Source organism: Thalia democratica, unplaced genomic scaffold (genome assembly GCF_965202585.1).
Source record: "Thalia democratica unplaced genomic scaffold, ktThaDemo2.hap1.1 HAP1_SCAFFOLD_701, whole genome shotgun sequence".
NCBI classification, from domain to species: domain Eukaryota; kingdom Metazoa; phylum Chordata; class Thaliacea; order Salpida; family Salpidae; genus Thalia; species Thalia democratica.
Genome location: NW_028139691.1, coordinates 8,031 through 26,148, shown reverse-complemented (window position 1 = coordinate 26,148; position 18,118 = coordinate 8,031). Strand labels below are relative to the sequence as shown.

The following is an 18,118-nucleotide window of genomic DNA, read 5'->3' as shown; positions in this document are numbered from 1 at the left end:
ATAAACTTAGGGTTCAACATAATATACATTTTAGGTTCAACGAACCTTTTAGAGGATATAAAAGGGAAAGCTCAATTAAGTTGAATAAAGGCGATTTTATAACAAGGTTTTAGTAGGGTTTAATTATTATTTACTTTTATTTAATGTCATACCTCCTTGAGTGAAGATATTTGAGCATTTTTTAAATTTCAACTGTAGCTCTGATATAAAGTTAAATTTTAAAATTATTTACTTGATATAGAAATTGTACCTAATAGCACCTTTTAATGTTCATACATTTGGCTTCCTAACTTTAACTTAAAAAATATTCATTTTTTATGCAATCTTATTTGGGTGGTAGTACTAACCATTTAATGTTTTAAAATAGTAAAATTTTGTTCTAAAACAATAGTTTTCTGAAATTTTTACTAAAATGAGTACTATTGACTTTATAATGAATTTTTGACAATAAGGTTTTTAAGTTTTGTTTTTGGCTGCAAAAACTAATATGCATTATAAACTCATAAAGCTATTTTTTACGGTAAAAGTCTCAACATAATTAGTCTAATTCTTTTTTAAGCTTTTAACTACTTTTTCTTCTTGAACTAAATGTGTTTAAAGTTAAGTTTTTCAAGTTAATATCAGTTACCATGATCCAATTTTTGTTAACATTATATTGGTGCTTGTTTTAGTTTATCATTGCATTTATTTCATATTATGCTTCCAAGACCTGCATTAGTTAGTAAGCTTATGACCGCTTCATACTAGTGTATGTTAGTTTCGTTTAAGTATATTTTTGTTTTATAAATCAGTAATATTTTTCGTTTATATTTTTATTACTTAATTTACTTTTTATGATTTTTTAAAACTTTTTATGTTAACAAATGCTAAAATCTGCTTTTATTTACTAATTATAAATTTTGAATAACTGAAAAAAGAACTTTGCACTAATATAACGACACCTACTTTTTCATACTAAAACTGACAATTTTTTATTACTGATCAAAATAATTACTTTTTTATTTCAAAAATTCAAACTTTTATTTTATTGCAGTTCATTTACCTTAGCATCAGATAATATTTTTGTTCAATCATTTTAATTTTTCTGTTTCTATTGCAAATGGTTTATTTTATCATTTTAATGTTTAATTTTTCATGGCAAAATAAAATTTTAATTTGTTTCAGTTTTTATTAGTTTTAGTATTTTACACTACTAATTATATATTAACATTATGCTTAAATATTCACATAATGCTAACTTATATTTTAGTGTTATTAGTATTTGACAAGCATTAAAAAACTGCAAAAGTATTTTACTAAAATTTATCATTCCATTAAATTTAACATTATATAAAATTAGCTCTGATTAACAAGAAATCATATCTACAGTGTTGTAAATATTTATTTAAGTAAAAATACCAAGTTGAAGAAACTTCTTATAAGTTCGAAGTACTTAACTACTATAACCTCGAGTTAAACAATTAGCCACTAGCTTACTTAGTTTAAATTAGCTAAGAATACAATAGTGTATTCGTTTTACAAAGCAATTATTGTTCTTGTAGTCATCATAGATCTAAGTAGTAACATCTAAAACAATGCTTTAAAATAATTTAACTCAGTTATAAATTAAATTTTTTAATTATACGTACTAGATGTTTAATATTTTTTTTATATTCTACTAACTAAATAAGTTTTGCCAGTTCTAAACTTATTATCAATAAAGGTTTTTTAATCCCAACAGAACAGTTTTATGGTCTGTTTTACAATAAACTAAAATTTGATATACTAGATAATAAAAGCTTATAAAGTAGTTAGAAAAAAATTGCTATCACAGCTTGATAGTTAAACAATATCATTACTTAGCTTAAAATCTTGCATTCAAATAATTATTTGATGTTATATTGTATACCAGGTAGTTCAAAAAATAGCTAATAGTTTTATTTTATAACTCAAGGTTTTATACAAAACAAGGTATGAACTTTTATAAGTTTTCATACTTACGTTTGTTCAAGATGCCTTTTTTTGGTTTATTAAAATAAAACAGTTGTGTTCAATTAAAAAAAGAAATAAAAAAAAACACAGTTGCTCCTATTAGATAATTCAATTCTAAAATAGTTTTATAATGCAGTTTTTTAAACATTAGTAGGTACTATAGAAAATAACTGCGTTTAGGACATTGTTCAATCAGCTTTGCAGTTATTGTTGTAGTACAGGGTTTCCCAAACTTGGCCAAGTGGCTCCCTTGGAATTTAGATGGCCATGAGGTCATAATTTGTAACTTACACTTAATCTAGAGTTGATGATGAAGAGCAAAAAAAAAGGTGTTATTGGTAGTTTTTTGTATAATCTTGTCGGAGGGGGCCATTACTTTTTTAATTTCTATAAATGGGGCCTTTTGAAAAAAGGTTTGGGAAACCCTATAGTAGTATAAAAGTAGTCGTGAACTTTGACCTCATAATGTATCAAGATCAAGTATTTTCAATCCAAATAAAGAAATAATAGCAAATTACTGAAGAAACTTACAGCATTCAACTGTCTTACCATTCCGCATGAAATGTTATTTAGATAGTCCTTTTATTAGTTATTTAAATAGGAACTATATGTTAAAAAGTATAAAAATAAGGTGCAAAATTGAGTTCAGGAACTACATTAATCTATAAGAACAATTATGAAGTTTTTCAAGGTACTAATTTTGGATGGAGTTTTAAAAAACTTTTTCAAATAAACTTAAAGTATAAAATGTTATACTGTTTCAATAGACATTCAACTTTTATTACATAGCTTGTAAAAAAAAAGTTTTACCTTGAAATATACAAAAAGTAAAAAAAAGTCTTAAAAATTACTTATACTTAAACTTTAAAAGCTTTACAGCTCAAGTTTGTCTTGTATCATAAACTCTTTAACTTGATATTAAATTTTATGAAGCATGGTTTTTTTTTTGCGATTTAAATATGCTTATAAATTGAGTTAATTTCTTCAAAAAGCTGGTTTTTATTGTATACCAAATTAAAACTATTAATGTGAGAAAATACAACTTACTTATGTATTCTTACACATTCTAAAGAAGCTTTTCTGAGCAAGACAAACAACTATTTAATTCAAAGTTTGTTTTATTTGTTTTTCTACTTGAACTTTGAAGTACTTCAAAAAAAGTTATGCAAATAAAGTTTTAATACTTTATTTATTGTGCACACAAACCTATATTTTTTCAAATAATTGTAATTATTAAAAAAGGGTATGTAGGTTATAGTTTATAAATTAACTTTATTTAGTTTGAATCAAAGTTTTCTTGTTAATTTGCAGTAATATTTTCAACATGTTTTTTTAGAACAAGTACTACTAATATTTTTTAAATTCCAATAACTGTAGCTAAAGTATTTTTTACTGTAATTAATTTTTTTAAACACAATAATTCTAATTAAATCTAAAAGATAAACTAAGTCATAAGTAAACTAAAAATTTAATATAATATAGAATTAATGCATATTGTAAAATAACAAACAGTTACAGTTACAAAGCACACACTTATTGTAAACATTTTAAACTTGAAAAAAAAATACTTAAAAGTATTATATGTTTAAAAGAGTATAAAAATAACTAAGCTAAAGTTTTGAAAACAGCAACTGTATACAAAAAACACGATCTTTTATTTAGTAAAACTTTCTAGTTTTTATGTCAAACACGCTTTGTACGATTTTGTTCTCACAAACTTATCTTGTTAAGAACAAAATCGTTTTTTAATCTTTTAATTTCACCCGAATTAGTGATGATTATTTTTCATTGTTTAAACACAGCGTTTAAGCAGTTCTTTTAAGTTTAGTATTTGCGAGAAAGCGTATTTGTTTACAGGGATTTTTACATCAATTTTAAAACTTGTAATTTGAAAGCTAATCACAATTTTCATCTGAAACAAACTTTTGCTTGGTAAATTTCCAAAAACCTATTTACATTCCTTACAACATTTAGCTTCGAGCAATTTAAACAATTTAGCGTAAAAAATGTGTTTTTCTCCTTGTAACAAAACATGCAAGCGTAAAAATTGTTGTTTAATACTACACATGATTTCACATCAATGCTTTAATGTGAACCCAAATATTATAAAGTTTATATGTACTAAGAGAAAGTATATTAATAGAACACAACTTAAGTATAAGAATTTGTTTACAAAGTTTTTCAAAATTGTTGTTGTAAAGCAAACTAAACTAGTTTTACATAAAAACAAAAGTTATAAACTGACTCATCAGAAAAAAAAAAAAGACTTTTTAAAATGTCTATTATTTGGGTATGTTTTCTTTATCACATTATAAGTGTTGATTTTTATAACAATTTTTTTTACAATCACAATAGTACTTTTTAAAACCCAACACAGTCTAAATGACTAGCTTTTTCTTAATAGTAGTATAATTTTAACATATTGTTTTTTTTTTAATTTCAAAGTTTTAATAGTTTTTTGTACTAAATTTATAATTACTAACAAAATTCCTTTTTAATTAATACAAAAATTAAAAAAATTGCAATTACGACAAAATTTTTACTCTAATTTCACCAAGCAACTAAAAACACAACTTGAACAAATTCATACAATATCTATTGCATTAATTTAAATAAAAATTTAAATTTATTTAAATTTGTTGTACTTTAAACCCTATTAAAACTTGAAAATTTTATAAATAAAAATTCCCACAGATGAGAAAAATTCTTCATCTTCATCAGAAAATTTTGACGATTTTGATTTTCTCTGCGACTTCGACACGGAAATTGACGTCAGTTTTGACAACTTCAACAAATCGTCCAATCACAACGAAGCTGACAAGCCACCTGATAACAACGAAGCCAGCAAGGTGATTCGAGTTGTTACACTTTTGAATATAGACTAACAATTTTTCAGTTTCATTAGTATGCGGGTCACTTGATATAAGCTTAACTTTATTTTTAGGTACTTGTTACAAAAATATTACAAGTACTTAAAAAAATATAAACACTATCAGTTAAAAATAAGGCATATAAATCCATTACTTTATATAAAAACTTTATTGAACGTCATTATAGATATCTATATTATAACAATTATAATTAATCTGTTGCACAAAACTATTATATTAACTTTTAAGTTCATGCGGAAATCTGTGGTGCGGAACAACAAATCCCTGCAGAATTCCCGCAAAAGTTTGAACAATTTGTTGAACAAGGCGCCGCTTAGTGGTGAAAATTCGAACGAAAACAACAACAAATCGCCTTCAAATCAGCAAAAACTTCTTCATGGAGAGTCTCCTCCACAACATAGATTAGTTCACGGAGGATCTGTGATGATGAGGAAGAAAAAGTTGGGATTGGAGATGGCAAAAAACAGTTCGAAAAGCTTCCACGGAAGAACGAGACCAAAGCCACTGCCTGTTAGTTTAAAACTTATACATTATTATTTAGATTGCAACTTATTTTATTACTGTTCTACTTATTAAACAGCTTTATTTAACAAAACTAGAGATTAGCTCATTTTGTTTGTACTTTCAGCGAAAAAAAAAACATATGATACTTTTGCACATTTTTAAAATTTGATGATTATGCATAAAACCCACTTCAGAATTTTTTTTCATTGACTTAAGCTATTATACTGCCTGTTGAAAAATTTTTTTAACAAAAACCAACAACTTAACTAACTTTTTCAGAGATTGTCAAGAACTTCACCGGTTGTAACCCAGCGACCACGAATTTTCAGCCCAAAAACTGAAAATAAAATATCAGGAATCTTCAAAGATATTCCTGAAACAGAACAGGGAAAAACTGATTTGTGAAACTTTAAAAAACTTAGGTTAAGTGAGTTTTCGTTTATCGATACTTTAGTGTTCAAAAAGATCATAAAGTTTTATTGTTTATTTTAGTTTAGTTTTATTGAAATTTAAGTTTTTTTGGTTGAAGAGACATAAAATATATTCTACTTTTATAAATAAACATCAAATAGTTTATACAGTTTAGGTACAAAAATCATCCTTTTATTAAAATTACTGCTGTACAACTTTTTATAAAACAGTGTATACATAAAGTTTATTTTCATCGTTTGTGCAATTTAATGACTAAAAAAGTTCTAAAAACATTTCAAAGTTACCTTAATTAGTTCTTTTTTGATAAAGTAAAGGGTGTTCATAAAAAGTAAATTCGTTTTACTAGTTAATAAAAAAATTTTCAATCAATAACTACTTGAGGATTTACTCACTATACATTAAATTTTAAACTACCTTTGCGATTTGTACTTAAAATTGGAATGGTAACTTTTTTTATTGTCATTTATACTACTGCCGCTTTATAAGCTGTAGTTAGAAATTGTTAGTATTAATTTGTTAATAAAAACTTTGAACAAAACATCAAAATAAAACTTTGGTACAAAACTATCCTTCTGTTTATTTTAAATTTAACTGTATATCTAAGTTACTTTTGCTTATCTTTCTTTAAGTAGCTTGAGCTATAAATCATAGTCAGCAGTTAGGTAGAACAAAATGTATTATTTTGTGTTTTTATCATAACATACTTATTTTTGTTATTTATATTGCAGTACACACTTTGTGAATAAAACTGTAAAACTTATATTTTTTGATTTAAAAAGAATATTCTATAAATTACAAGCTATTTGAATGACACAAGTATAACAATGTTCAACAAAGCAAATGTAGTTGTTTATAAAGTTTTTTTTTTATCTGTGATAAATAATTTTGTTGATTTTGTTTTTAAAAAACATTGGTTTATAACTTTTACTTCTTTTTATTTTGATTTATAATGAATCTTTACTGCTGTAGTTTTATATTAATTGAGTTTATTAGTTTTTATTAGCGTTTTTGAAATACTTTTTTTGACATAAAGTTTTGAGTTTCACGGAACATATTTTAACAATTATTTTTTATTTCGAATTTCAATTAAATAATAAAATCTAGTTTAATACAAAACTCTTAACTTTTAAACTTAACTGTAGACTTTTAAAATAAGCTGTTAAAAAGATCTGTTGTTGTTGAACATGAAATATTATGAAGTTTTTTAAACTCGAGAAAACTAAAAGTCTGTTTTTAATATCAAGTATTTATAAAACTAAGTTTGAAAACCTTTTAAACCCTTTTTTTATTACATAGCTAACTTTTAAATATTTAAAAACCAAAATTTTTAAGTAAAGAATAAATAAATATAACTTTTACTACTTTTTAGTATTAAAATGATAAAATGTAAAAGTTTATAACATAGAACTTAAATAAATAATATATTTAAACTGTATTTTTATATGGGCATAAAACTGTTAAAATCTTATTCAAAAAATTTTAACTTCAATATATTAACTTGATTGATTAACTGAGCAGCAAATGAAAAAATAAAAGTTATATTAACGGTCACCTTAGTTTTTTGTTACTTCTTAATAAATATACAATATACTTTAACGTTTAACATTACCATAAACAACTATATTTTATTTGTAGAAACAATAAGTTTTTATATGAGTTTAAAGCATTTTGAAGCTATTTTTAAAAATTCTGCTGGAAACTTAATTCAAAAGCTAAAATCACATTAAATTACAATAACTTATTTTAAAATTGTGTTTTTTAACTTGAAAATTTTAGTTATATTACGTTAATGAATACTCAACAAATAATGCTTTTGTTTAAATGACCATTATATATCTAAACATTATAAGTTAAACATTTTGAAAATGGTGCTAAAATAAACATCACCCTAAATCATTTATAAATCATATGATTTTTTTTTGTTAACTTGTATAATATAAAATAATATGACTGTTATCACTCTTGTAAAAAAATACTTTACCATTGAAAAGAAATTTGTCTAAAATCAACATTAAAAAAATATTTTTTAAGCAATATTTTGTACTAATTCTTGTTTACCATACTTAAATTTTTCGAACTAAAAGTTTTAACTTTTTACGAGCATAAATAGGAAAGTTTAAAACACGTAGCTAAAAAACGGACTATAAAAAAAAAAGCTTTTCTTGATGATTACGCTTTTCTTAGTAATATTTGAATAAAATCGATGTGTATAAATTACTATTTAAATTAAGATAACTGATGTTCTTAAAAAAGTGTTGTTTTTAAATGACTAAAAATTCTCTGAACAAGCTGATAATTTATCAAAAAAGACATTTTGTTATAAATCTGAAAGTTGGCGCTCAAATTTTAAGTGAATAAAATCGAGCTAGTTCGATTAATACGTCATACAATAAAAGTTGATTTTTCTTTATAATTTTTCTTGAGTATATTTCATTAGTTTACTGCAAGTTTAGGAGTAACAGTCAGCCAACTACTGTAATTTTATATCAACCCATTGTTTTTGTTCCTTTTTTTTTGCTGTCTTTAAATATCTAAGTTTGAAGATTTTATTCTACACTGTTTAGCAATGTAACAAGCTTAAGTCTGTTAAGTAACCAATAGATTTTCTTTCAATTTTCTATTATCATAAATAAAAGAAAATATAGTTTTCAACTTTTATTTAATCTACTGTGCAAGTATAAAATTATAATTTGTGCATGAAAAGAGGTTAATATTAAATCTAAATAAACTCAAACTGAAGTAAGTTTGTGTATCAGTAACAACATTTTGCACTATAAAAACAAGTCAACAAAATCAAAATGTCTATTCATATTTTTATACAGGTTCTGACAAAATTTGCTATAAATACTTGTTTTACTTGTAGATGCGACTTAAGATATATTTTTCACTGAAATATGATGCAAAATGAAATATGATACCAATAGCTAACTTCATAAAAAATGACAAGTAAATTATCAAGTAGTAAAAAAAATATCAAATTTTGACGTTTTCGCTTGACCAGTTGTGGTTTGTCACTTGTTTTAAGTATGAATCTTTTCTCTTTTAGTCAACTTATTTTGCTTGACTCGCTTGATCTGGGTTTAAAAATAACTTTTATATTCTGCAGCAACTGATGAGTATGCCTGAAAGTCTCTTTCTGCAGAAACTTACTATCATGCTTGAACTATACTATTCAACAACTCTTCGAAAGTAAATTGACGAGTATGCTCTTTCAATATGAGTCTTATCTTTGATTCGCTTTTATTTGGGTAAAGCAACTAAATGTTTGAATTTATTTGCACCATTTAAATAAATTACTTAATAAAAAGTCTCTTTCTACTGTTATGCTTTGAGTGTCTCTATCTGCTAAAGTTTCTAGTACTTTTGTTAAATTTTTGACCGACAAGTTAGTATCGTTCAACAACTCTTCGAAAGTAAATTGACCAGTATGCTCTTTCAATATGAGTCTTATCTTTGATTCGCTTTTATTTGGGTAAAGCAACTAAATGTTTGAATTTATTTGCACCATTTAAATAAATTACTTAATAAAAAGTCTCTTTCTACTGTTATGCTTTGAGTGTCTCTATCTGCTAAAGTTTCTAGTACTTTTGTTAAATTTTTGACCGACAAGTTAGTATCGTTCAACAACTCTTCGAAAGTAAATTGACGAGTATGCTCTTTCAATATGAGTCTTATCTTTGATTCGCTTTTATTTGGGTAAAGCAACTAAATGTTTGAATTTATTTGCACCATTTAAATAAATTACTTAATAAAAAACTTAAAAATATTCATACTTAAATCACTTTCAACTAAAAATGTTTCAAATTTTTATTATAAAACTGTTTCTATTGTCAAACTTTTCCATTTTAAGAAATTTAAAACTATTAAGTCAGTTGATTGAGAAGTTGAATTAACCATTTGTTCTGGTTGGCCTGAAAGTAATCAATGTAAATTTAACAAAGTGAAATTAAAGAGATATTTAATTACTAACAGGGTGGCTATTTATTTTGAAAAACTAAGCAAAACTTGACTATAAAACTACTGAAAAATAGAAAAAAAACTTAAATATATATATATCAATTTCGTCTCTCAGCTCACAGAAGGACTCCGAAATGGAAATTGAGGTCCCTCTGTCATTAAGATCGGAGTGCAATCCCTTTTTGAGTACTTTAGCATTTTTTTATTTTAATATTCAAAATACAGAGTTTATTACCATAAATAGCTTTAATAACCTTATTTTTAATTGTTTACAGTCCACCATCACTTGTAAGACACAACTCAAGCGCCGTGCGGTATTTGTGATGGCTGTAGTTAAACCAACCCTTATTATTTTCTCATCTAAAAAGTATTTTGCTTGCAGTCCATGCTGTTGGCGGCCTTCTTGGTTGTGCATATTGCGAAGTATGTTGTAGGAGCGTCGGCGCAGTTGCGAAGCTCTTCAGTTGCATGGACAAAAACACTTTTTCAATACCATTCCATTTCTCCATACAAACTTGACATTTAACGTAGTAGCATCTCTCGCAAAGTCTTTTGCATCTTGAATGCTCAATGCATATCCAATAACATTACCATAGACAGGGGGTTTAATCACGGCTACCGTCGCTCTTCCTACCTTCTTTTTTTTTGGCCGCACGCCATATAATTTTTTTTGCCATCGGTAGTGTTAAATTTTGACAATTTTCAAACATCATTTAAAATTAAAGAAGTTCTTCGCCTGACATAGTTTTTATGAAAGAAGATGTCAGATGTAGATTATTGGACTGGTAGTCACTGAAATTTGAGGTGGTTTTTAAACTTTTTCATACATTCCGTCATTTTTTAACTAACACAGATTAATTGAGCCTCTTTTTATTGTTAATCAACTCTAACATATCCTTATTTAAAGTTTTTAAGCTTGTGTTCGTGCAAATTTGGTTTGAGCCTAACTTAAACTAATATAAACTGTGTGCTTTTGAGACAGCACCACTCACCATCTGTTTTGGTTTATTGGTGCACCAATATTTGATTGAGTGCTTAAAATGCTTTCCATATACGTGGATAACGCACGTTATCATTACGTTGAAAAGTTCTTTTTGTTCTTTGACTATTTTTATATGGGTAAAGTACCCAATACTATATTATTTAGGACTGATTTAAAAGATACCTTTTGTCTTCATAATTTTTTTTCCATATTAAGATACTCTTAAACGCCTGTTTCATTAAAGGCAGCTGTTTTCATTGTATTAATTAGTACTGCATTTGCTTTCAGACCTTCTTATTTAAAAAATTGATTCATGTTACAAAAAAGTTGAAATTTTTTGAATTTGGACAACAGCTGTGGTCATTGTGACTGCAGTAAATTTATTATATCTTTAGATGTTTCTGACTAAACGTTAGAGGAAGCATACTACTGAAAATTTTTTAACTGCAAGACTTATCAAAAATGTATTACACAAGTCTAAGGTTTTTTGTCTTTTTTTATGTATTGTAGTTCTGTAAATCCATTTATCTTAAGTTTGTACTCTATAAATAATGACCATAAAATGAACTCTCAATCAAATCAGCCGGTGTTCAATTAGTTTTAAATGTGTTAGCAATTGATAATTAAGGAATTGTTATATGTATCAAGTTGATGCTAAATTTTCAAGTTTATTTTATTATTTCCTATAATAAACTAGAAGAATAACTATTGAAAACGGTCAGGTTTCTAAGTCACTTTTTTGATACAAAGTTTAGTAATCTGGGTCAAGAGCTAAATTTTTTGTATGAAGTTTCTATTCGTAGAAAGCACAAGACTTTGTATAAAAAGTGTTTTATTTAATTTATGTGGTTAACCAATTATACGTCTATTATCTATAACTTATTTTATTAAAAACCGCTATTCTGATTATCAAACAATTTTTTTTGATAACTGCCGGCTCTAAATGGGAAGCAACTTTTCTTAAAATTTCTTTTAAATTTTAATTTTCAAAAAACGCTGTGCTCTTGTAGTCATTTCCATTCATGCTATACAAGATTATGGATTTTAAACCTAATAAAACTATCTTGCCCAGAGGACAATACAATTTGGTATCAGTTAAACATTTGTATTCGACAATTCTTTAGAAATTAAATTGTATGAAAAAGTTGGTACTTTACATACTTTAAAGCTTCTAAATAATCGTTATAACGTTCACAAAGCCATCTCAATCGAATCGACTCGCTAAACACACATAACTTGTATATAGAACGTGGGTGATACGACCTTCCGTTGATGTATACACTATTTATTGCAGTTGGTTTTACATATTTTTTACCTAAAATCCATCTTTTTTCAATCATTCATGATATGATTAACGTCCAAAAACTCTTTGTTTTTGTTTGATTTCACTATGTAAAGAGATATCTCTAAATATAAGCTTTAAGTCATAAATACTAAAGACATTTAAAGTAATTCTTTAATCTTATTTATTGTAGCTTGTGAAAAGAAAATTATGTCATCTATATATATTTTAAGAATTACAGCAGTTTTTAGATTTGGGTCGACTAAAGTTTTACCCACCTGCTCTGAGTAGTTATTTACTTGATATAGAAATTGTACCTAATAGCACCTTTTAATGTTCATACATTTGGCTTCCTAACTTTAACTTAAAAAATATTCATTTTTTATGCAATCTTATTTGGGTGGTAGTACTAACCATTTAATGTTTTAAAATAGTAAAATTTTGTTCTAAAACAATAGTTTTCTGAAATTTTTACTAAAATGAGTACTATTGACTTTATAATGAATTTTTGACAATAAGGTTTTTAAGTTTTGTTTTTGGCTGCAAAAACTAATATGCATTATAAACTCATAAAGCTATTTTTTACGGTAAAAGTCTCAACATAATTAGTCTAATTCTTTTTTAAGCTTTTAACTACTTTTTCTTCTTGAACTAAATGTGTTTAAAGTTAAGTTTTTCAAGTTAATATCAGTTACCATGATCCAATTTTTGTTAACATTATATTGGTGCTTGTTTTAGTTTATCATTGCATTTATTTCATATTATGCTTCCAAGACCTGCATTAGTTAGTAAGCTTATGACCGCTTCATACTAGTGTATGTTAGTTTCGTTTAAGTATATTTTTGTTTTATAAATCAGTAATATTTTTCGTTTATATTTTTATTACTTAATTTACTTTTTATGATTTTTTAAAACTTTTTATGTTAACAAATGCTAAAATCTGCTTTTATTTACTAATTATAAATTTTGAATAACTGAAAAAAGAACTTTGCACTAATATAACGACACCTACTTTTTCATACTAAAACTGACAATTTTTTATTACTGATCAAAATAATTACTTTTTTATTTCAAAAATTCAAACTTTTATTTTATTGCAGTTCATTTACCTTAGCATCAGATAATATTTTTGTTCAATCATTTTAATTTTTCTGTTTCTATTGCAAATGGTTTATTTTATCATTTTAATGTTTAATTTTTCATGGCAAAATAAAATTTTAATTTGTTTCAGTTTTTATTAGTTTTAGTATTTTACACTACTAATTATATATTAACATTATGCTTAAATATTCACATAATGCTAACTTATATTTTAGTGTTATTAGTATTTGACAAGCATTAAAAAACTGCAAAAGTATTTTACTAAAATTTATCATTCCATTAAATTTAACATTATATAAAATTAGCTCTGATTAACAAGAAATCATATCTACAGTGTTGTAAATATTTATTTAAGTAAAAATACCAAGTTGAAGAAACTTCTTATAAGTTCGAAGTACTTAACTACTATAACCTCGAGTTAAACAATTAGCCACTAGCTTACTTAGTTTAAATTAGCTAAGAATACAATAGTGTATTCGTTTTACAAAGCAATTATTGTTCTTGTAGTCATCATAGATCTAAGTAGTAACATCTAAAACAATGCTTTAAAATAATTTAACTCAGTTATAAATTAAATTTTTTAATTATACGTACTAGATGTTTAATATTTTTTTTATATTCTACTAACTAAATAAGTTTTGCCAGTTCTAAACTTATTATCAATAAAGGTTTTTTAATCCCAACAGAACAGTTTTATGGTCTGTTTTACAATAAACTAAAATTTGATATACTAGATAATAAAAGCTTATAAAGTAGTTAGAAAAAAATTGCTATCACAGCTTGATAGTTAAACAATATCATTACTTAGCTTAAAATCTTGCATTCAAATAATTATTTGATGTTATATTGTATACCAGGTAGTTCAAAAAATAGCTAATAGTTTTATTTTATAACTCAAGGTTTTATACAAAACAAGGTATGAACTTTTATAAGTTTTCATACTTACGTTTGTTCAAGATGCCTTTTTTTGGTTTATTAAAATAAAACAGTTGTGTTCAATTAAAAAAAGAAATAAAAAAAAACACAGTTGCTCCTATTAGATAATTCAATTCTAAAATAGTTTTATAATGCAGTTTTTTAAACATTAGTAGGTACTATAGAAAATAACTGCGTTTAGGACATTGTTCAATCAGCTTTGCAGTTATTGTTGTAGTACAGGGTTTCCCAAACTTGGCCAAGTGGCTCCCTTGGAATTTAGATGGCCATGAGGTCATAATTTGTAACTTACACTTAATCTAGAGTTGATGATGAAGAGCAAAAAAAAAGGTGTTATTGGTAGTTTTTTGTATAATCTTGTCGGAGGGGGCCATTACTTTTTTAATTTCTATAAATGGGGCCTTTTGAAAAAAGGTTTGGGAAACCCTATAGTAGTATAAAAGTAGTCGTGAACTTTGACCTCATAATGTATCAAGATCAAGTATTTTCAATCCAAATAAAGAAATAATAGCAAATTACTGAAGAAACTTACAGCATTCAACTGTCTTACCATTCCGCATGAAATGTTATTTAGATAGTCCTTTTATTAGTTATTTAAATAGGAACTATATGTTAAAAAGTATAAAAATAAGGTGCAAAATTGAGTTCAGGAACTACATTAATCTATAAGAACAATTATGAAGTTTTTCAAGGTACTAATTTTGGATGGAGTTTTAAAAAACTTTTTCAAATAAACTTAAAGTATAAAATGTTATACTGTTTCAATAGACATTCAACTTTTATTACATAGCTTGTAAAAAAAAAGTTTTACCTTGAAATATACAAAAAGTAAAAAAAAGTCTTAAAAATTACTTATACTTAAACTTTAAAAGCTTTACAGCTCAAGTTTGTCTTGTATCATAAACTCTTTAACTTGATATTAAATTTTATGAAGCATGGTTTTTTTTTTGCGATTTAAATATGCTTATAAATTGAGTTAATTTCTTCAAAAAGCTGGTTTTTATTGTATACCAAATTAAAACTATTAATGTGAGAAAATACAACTTACTTATGTATTCTTACACATTCTAAAGAAGCTTTTCTGAGCAAGACAAACAACTATTTAATTCAAAGTTTGTTTTATTTGTTTTTCTACTTGAACTTTGAAGTACTTCAAAAAAAGTTATGCAAATAAAGTTTTAATACTTTATTTATTGTGCACACAAACCTATATTTTTTCAAATAATTGTAATTATTAAAAAAGGGTATGTAGGTTATAGTTTATAAATTAACTTTATTTAGTTTGAATCAAAGTTTTCTTGTTAATTTGCAGTAATATTTTCAACATGTTTTTTTAGAACAAGTACTACTAATATTTTTTAAATTCCAATAACTGTAGCTAAAGTATTTTTTACTGTAATTAATTTTTTTAAACACAATAATTCTAATTAAATCTAAAAGATAAACTAAGTCATAAGTAAACTAAAAATTTAATATAATATAGAATTAATGCATATTGTAAAATAACAAACAGTTACAGTTACAAAGCACACACTTATTGTAAACATTTTAAACTTGAAAAAAAAATACTTAAAAGTATTATATGTTTAAAAGAGTATAAAAATAACTAAGCTAAAGTTTTGAAAACAGCAACTGTATACAAAAAACACGATCTTTTATTTAGTAAAACTTTCTAGTTTTTATGTCAAACACGCTTTGTACGATTTTGTTCTCACAAACTTATCTTGTTAAGAACAAAATCGTTTTTTAATCTTTTAATTTCACCCGAATTAGTGATGATTATTTTTCATTGTTTAAACACAGCGTTTAAGCAGTTCTTTTAAGTTTAGTATTTGCGAGAAAGCGTATTTGTTTACAGGGATTTTTACATCAATTTTAAAACTTGTAATTTGAAAGCTAATCACAATTTTCATCTGAAACAAACTTTTGCTTGGTAAATTTCCAAAAACCTATTTACATTCCTTACAACATTTAGCTTCGAGCAATTTAAACAATTTAGCGTAAAAAATGTGTTTTTCTCCTTGTAACAAAACATGCAAGCGTAAAAATTGTTGTTTAATACTACACATGATTTCACATCAATGCTTTAATGTGAACCCAAATATTATAAAGTTTATATGTACTAAGAGAAAGTATATTAATAGAACACAACTTAAGTATAAGAATTTGTTTACAAAGTTTTTCAAAATTGTTGTTGTAAAGCAAACTAAACTAGTTTTACATAAAAACAAAAGTTATAAACTGACTCATCAGAAAAAAAAAAAAGACTTTTTAAAATGTCTATTATTTGGGTATGTTTTCTTTATCACATTATAAGTGTTGATTTTTATAACAATTTTTTTTACAATCACAATAGTACTTTTTAAAACCCAACACAGTCTAAATGACTAGCTTTTTCTTAATAGTAGTATAATTTTAACATATTGTTTTTTTTTTAATTTCAAAGTTTTAATAGTTTTTTGTACTAAATTTATAATTACTAACAAAATTCCTTTTTAATTAATACAAAAATTAAAAAAATTGCAATTACGACAAAATTTTTACTCTAATTTCACCAAGCAACTAAAAACACAACTTGAACAAATTCATACAATATCTATTGCATTAATTTAAATAAAAATTTAAATTTATTTAAATTTGTTGTACTTTAAACCCTATTAAAACTTGAAAATTTTATAAATAAAAATTCCCACAGATGAGAAAAATTCTTCATCTTCATCAGAAAATTTTGACGATTTTGATTTTCTCTGCGACTTCGACACGGAAATTGACGTCAGTTTTGACAACTTCAACAAATCGTCCAATCACAACGAAGCTGACAAGCCACCTGATAACAACGAAGCCAGCAAGGTGATTCGAGTTGTTACACTTTTGAATATAGACTAACAATTTTTCAGTTTCATTAGTATGCGGGTCACTTGATATAAGCTTAACTTTATTTTTAGGTACTTGTTACAAAAATATTACAAGTACTTAAAAAAATATAAACACTATCAGTTAAAAATAAGGCATATAAATCCATTACTTTATATAAAAACTTTATTGAACGTCATTATAGATATCTATATTATAACAATTATAATTAATCTGTTGCACAAAACTATTATATTAACTTTTAAGTTCATGCGGAAATCTGTGGTGCGGAACAACAAATCCCTGCAGAATTCCCGCAAAAGTTTGAACAATTTGTTGAACAAGGCGCCGCTTAGTGGTGAAAATTCGAACGAAAACAACAACAAATCGCCTTCAAATCAGCAAAAACTTCTTCATGGAGAGTCTCCTCCACAACATAGATTAGTTCACGGAGGATCTGTGATGATGAGGAAGAAAAAGTTGGGATTGGAGATGGCAAAAAACAGTTCGAAAAGCTTCCACGGAAGAACGAGACCAAAGCCACTGCCTGTTAGTTTAAAACTTATACATTATTATTTAGATTGCAACTTATTTTATTACTGTTCTACTTATTAAACAGCTTTATTTAACAAAACTAGAGATTAGCTCATTTTGTTTGTACTTTCAGCGAAAAAAAAAACATATGATACTTTTGCACATTTTTAAAATTTGATGATTATGCATAAAACCCACTTCAGAATTTTTTTTCATTGACTTAAGCTATTATACTGCCTGTTGAAAAATTTTTTTAACAAAAACCAACAACTTAACTAACTTTTTCAGAGATTGTCAAGAACTTCACCGGTTGTAACCCAGCGACCACGAATTTTCAGCCCAAAAACTGAAAATAAAATATCAGGAATCTTCAAAGATATTCCTGAAACAGAACAGGGAAAAACTGATTTGTGAAACTTTAAAAAACTTAGGTTAAGTGAGTTTTCGTTTATCGATACTTTAGTGTTCAAAAAGATCATAAAGTTTTATTGTTTATTTTAGTTTAGTTTTATTGAAATTTAAGTTTTTTTGGTTGAAGAGACATAAAATATATTCTACTTTTATAAATAAACATCAAATAGTTTATACAGTTTAGGTACAAAAATCATCCTTTTATTAAAATTACTGCTGTACAACTTTTTATAAAACAGTGTATACATAAAGTTTATTTTCATC

The 18,118-nt window shown here is 25.4% G+C and overlaps 2 protein-coding genes across 2 annotated transcripts; both read left to right on the top strand.

Annotated features, from left to right (window-relative positions):
- The first annotated feature begins 3,977 nt into the window (after window positions 1-3,977).
- LOC145846886 (uncharacterized) lies at window positions 3,978-5,793 on the top strand. Its single transcript, XM_082953446.1, has 4 exons — window positions 3,978-4,011; window positions 4,666-4,820; window positions 5,091-5,372; window positions 5,646-5,793. The coding sequence occupies exons 1-4, from the start codon at window positions 3,978-3,980 to the stop codon at window positions 5,769-5,771; spliced, it is 597 nt and encodes a 198-aa protein (XP_082809572.1). The 3' UTR covers window positions 5,772-5,793.
- A 2,944-nt stretch (window positions 5,794-8,737) lies between these two features.
- Window positions 8,738-17,879, top strand: LOC145846885 (uncharacterized). Its single transcript, XM_082953445.1, has 4 exons — window positions 8,738-8,744; window positions 16,752-16,906; window positions 17,177-17,458; window positions 17,732-17,879. The coding sequence occupies exons 1-4, from the start codon at window positions 8,738-8,740 to the stop codon at window positions 17,855-17,857; spliced, it is 570 nt and encodes a 189-aa protein (XP_082809571.1). The 3' UTR covers window positions 17,858-17,879.
- The last annotated feature ends 239 nt before the right edge of the window (window positions 17,880-18,118 follow it).

What these genes read in the sequence shown, in the direction of transcription:
- LOC145846886 (XM_082953446.1), top strand. Translation starts at nt 3,978, where the DNA reads ATGTGTTTTTCTCCTTGTAACAAAACATGCAAGC. An exon ending in TTGTAACAAAACATGCAAGC is followed by an intron (nt 4,012 to 4,665) that starts GTAAAAATTGTT and finishes AAATTCCCACAG; the next exon opens with ATGAGAAAAATTCTTCATCT. An exon ending in ATAACAACGAAGCCAGCAAG is followed by an intron (nt 4,821 to 5,090) that starts GTGATTCGAGTT and finishes TTAACTTTTAAG; the next exon opens with TTCATGCGGAAATCTGTGGT.
- LOC145846885 (XM_082953445.1), top strand. An exon ending in ATAACAACGAAGCCAGCAAG is followed by an intron (nt 16,907 to 17,176) that starts GTGATTCGAGTT and finishes TTAACTTTTAAG; the next exon opens with TTCATGCGGAAATCTGTGGT. An exon ending in CGAGACCAAAGCCACTGCCT is followed by an intron (nt 17,459 to 17,731) that starts GTTAGTTTAAAA and finishes TAACTTTTTCAG; the next exon opens with AGATTGTCAAGAACTTCACC.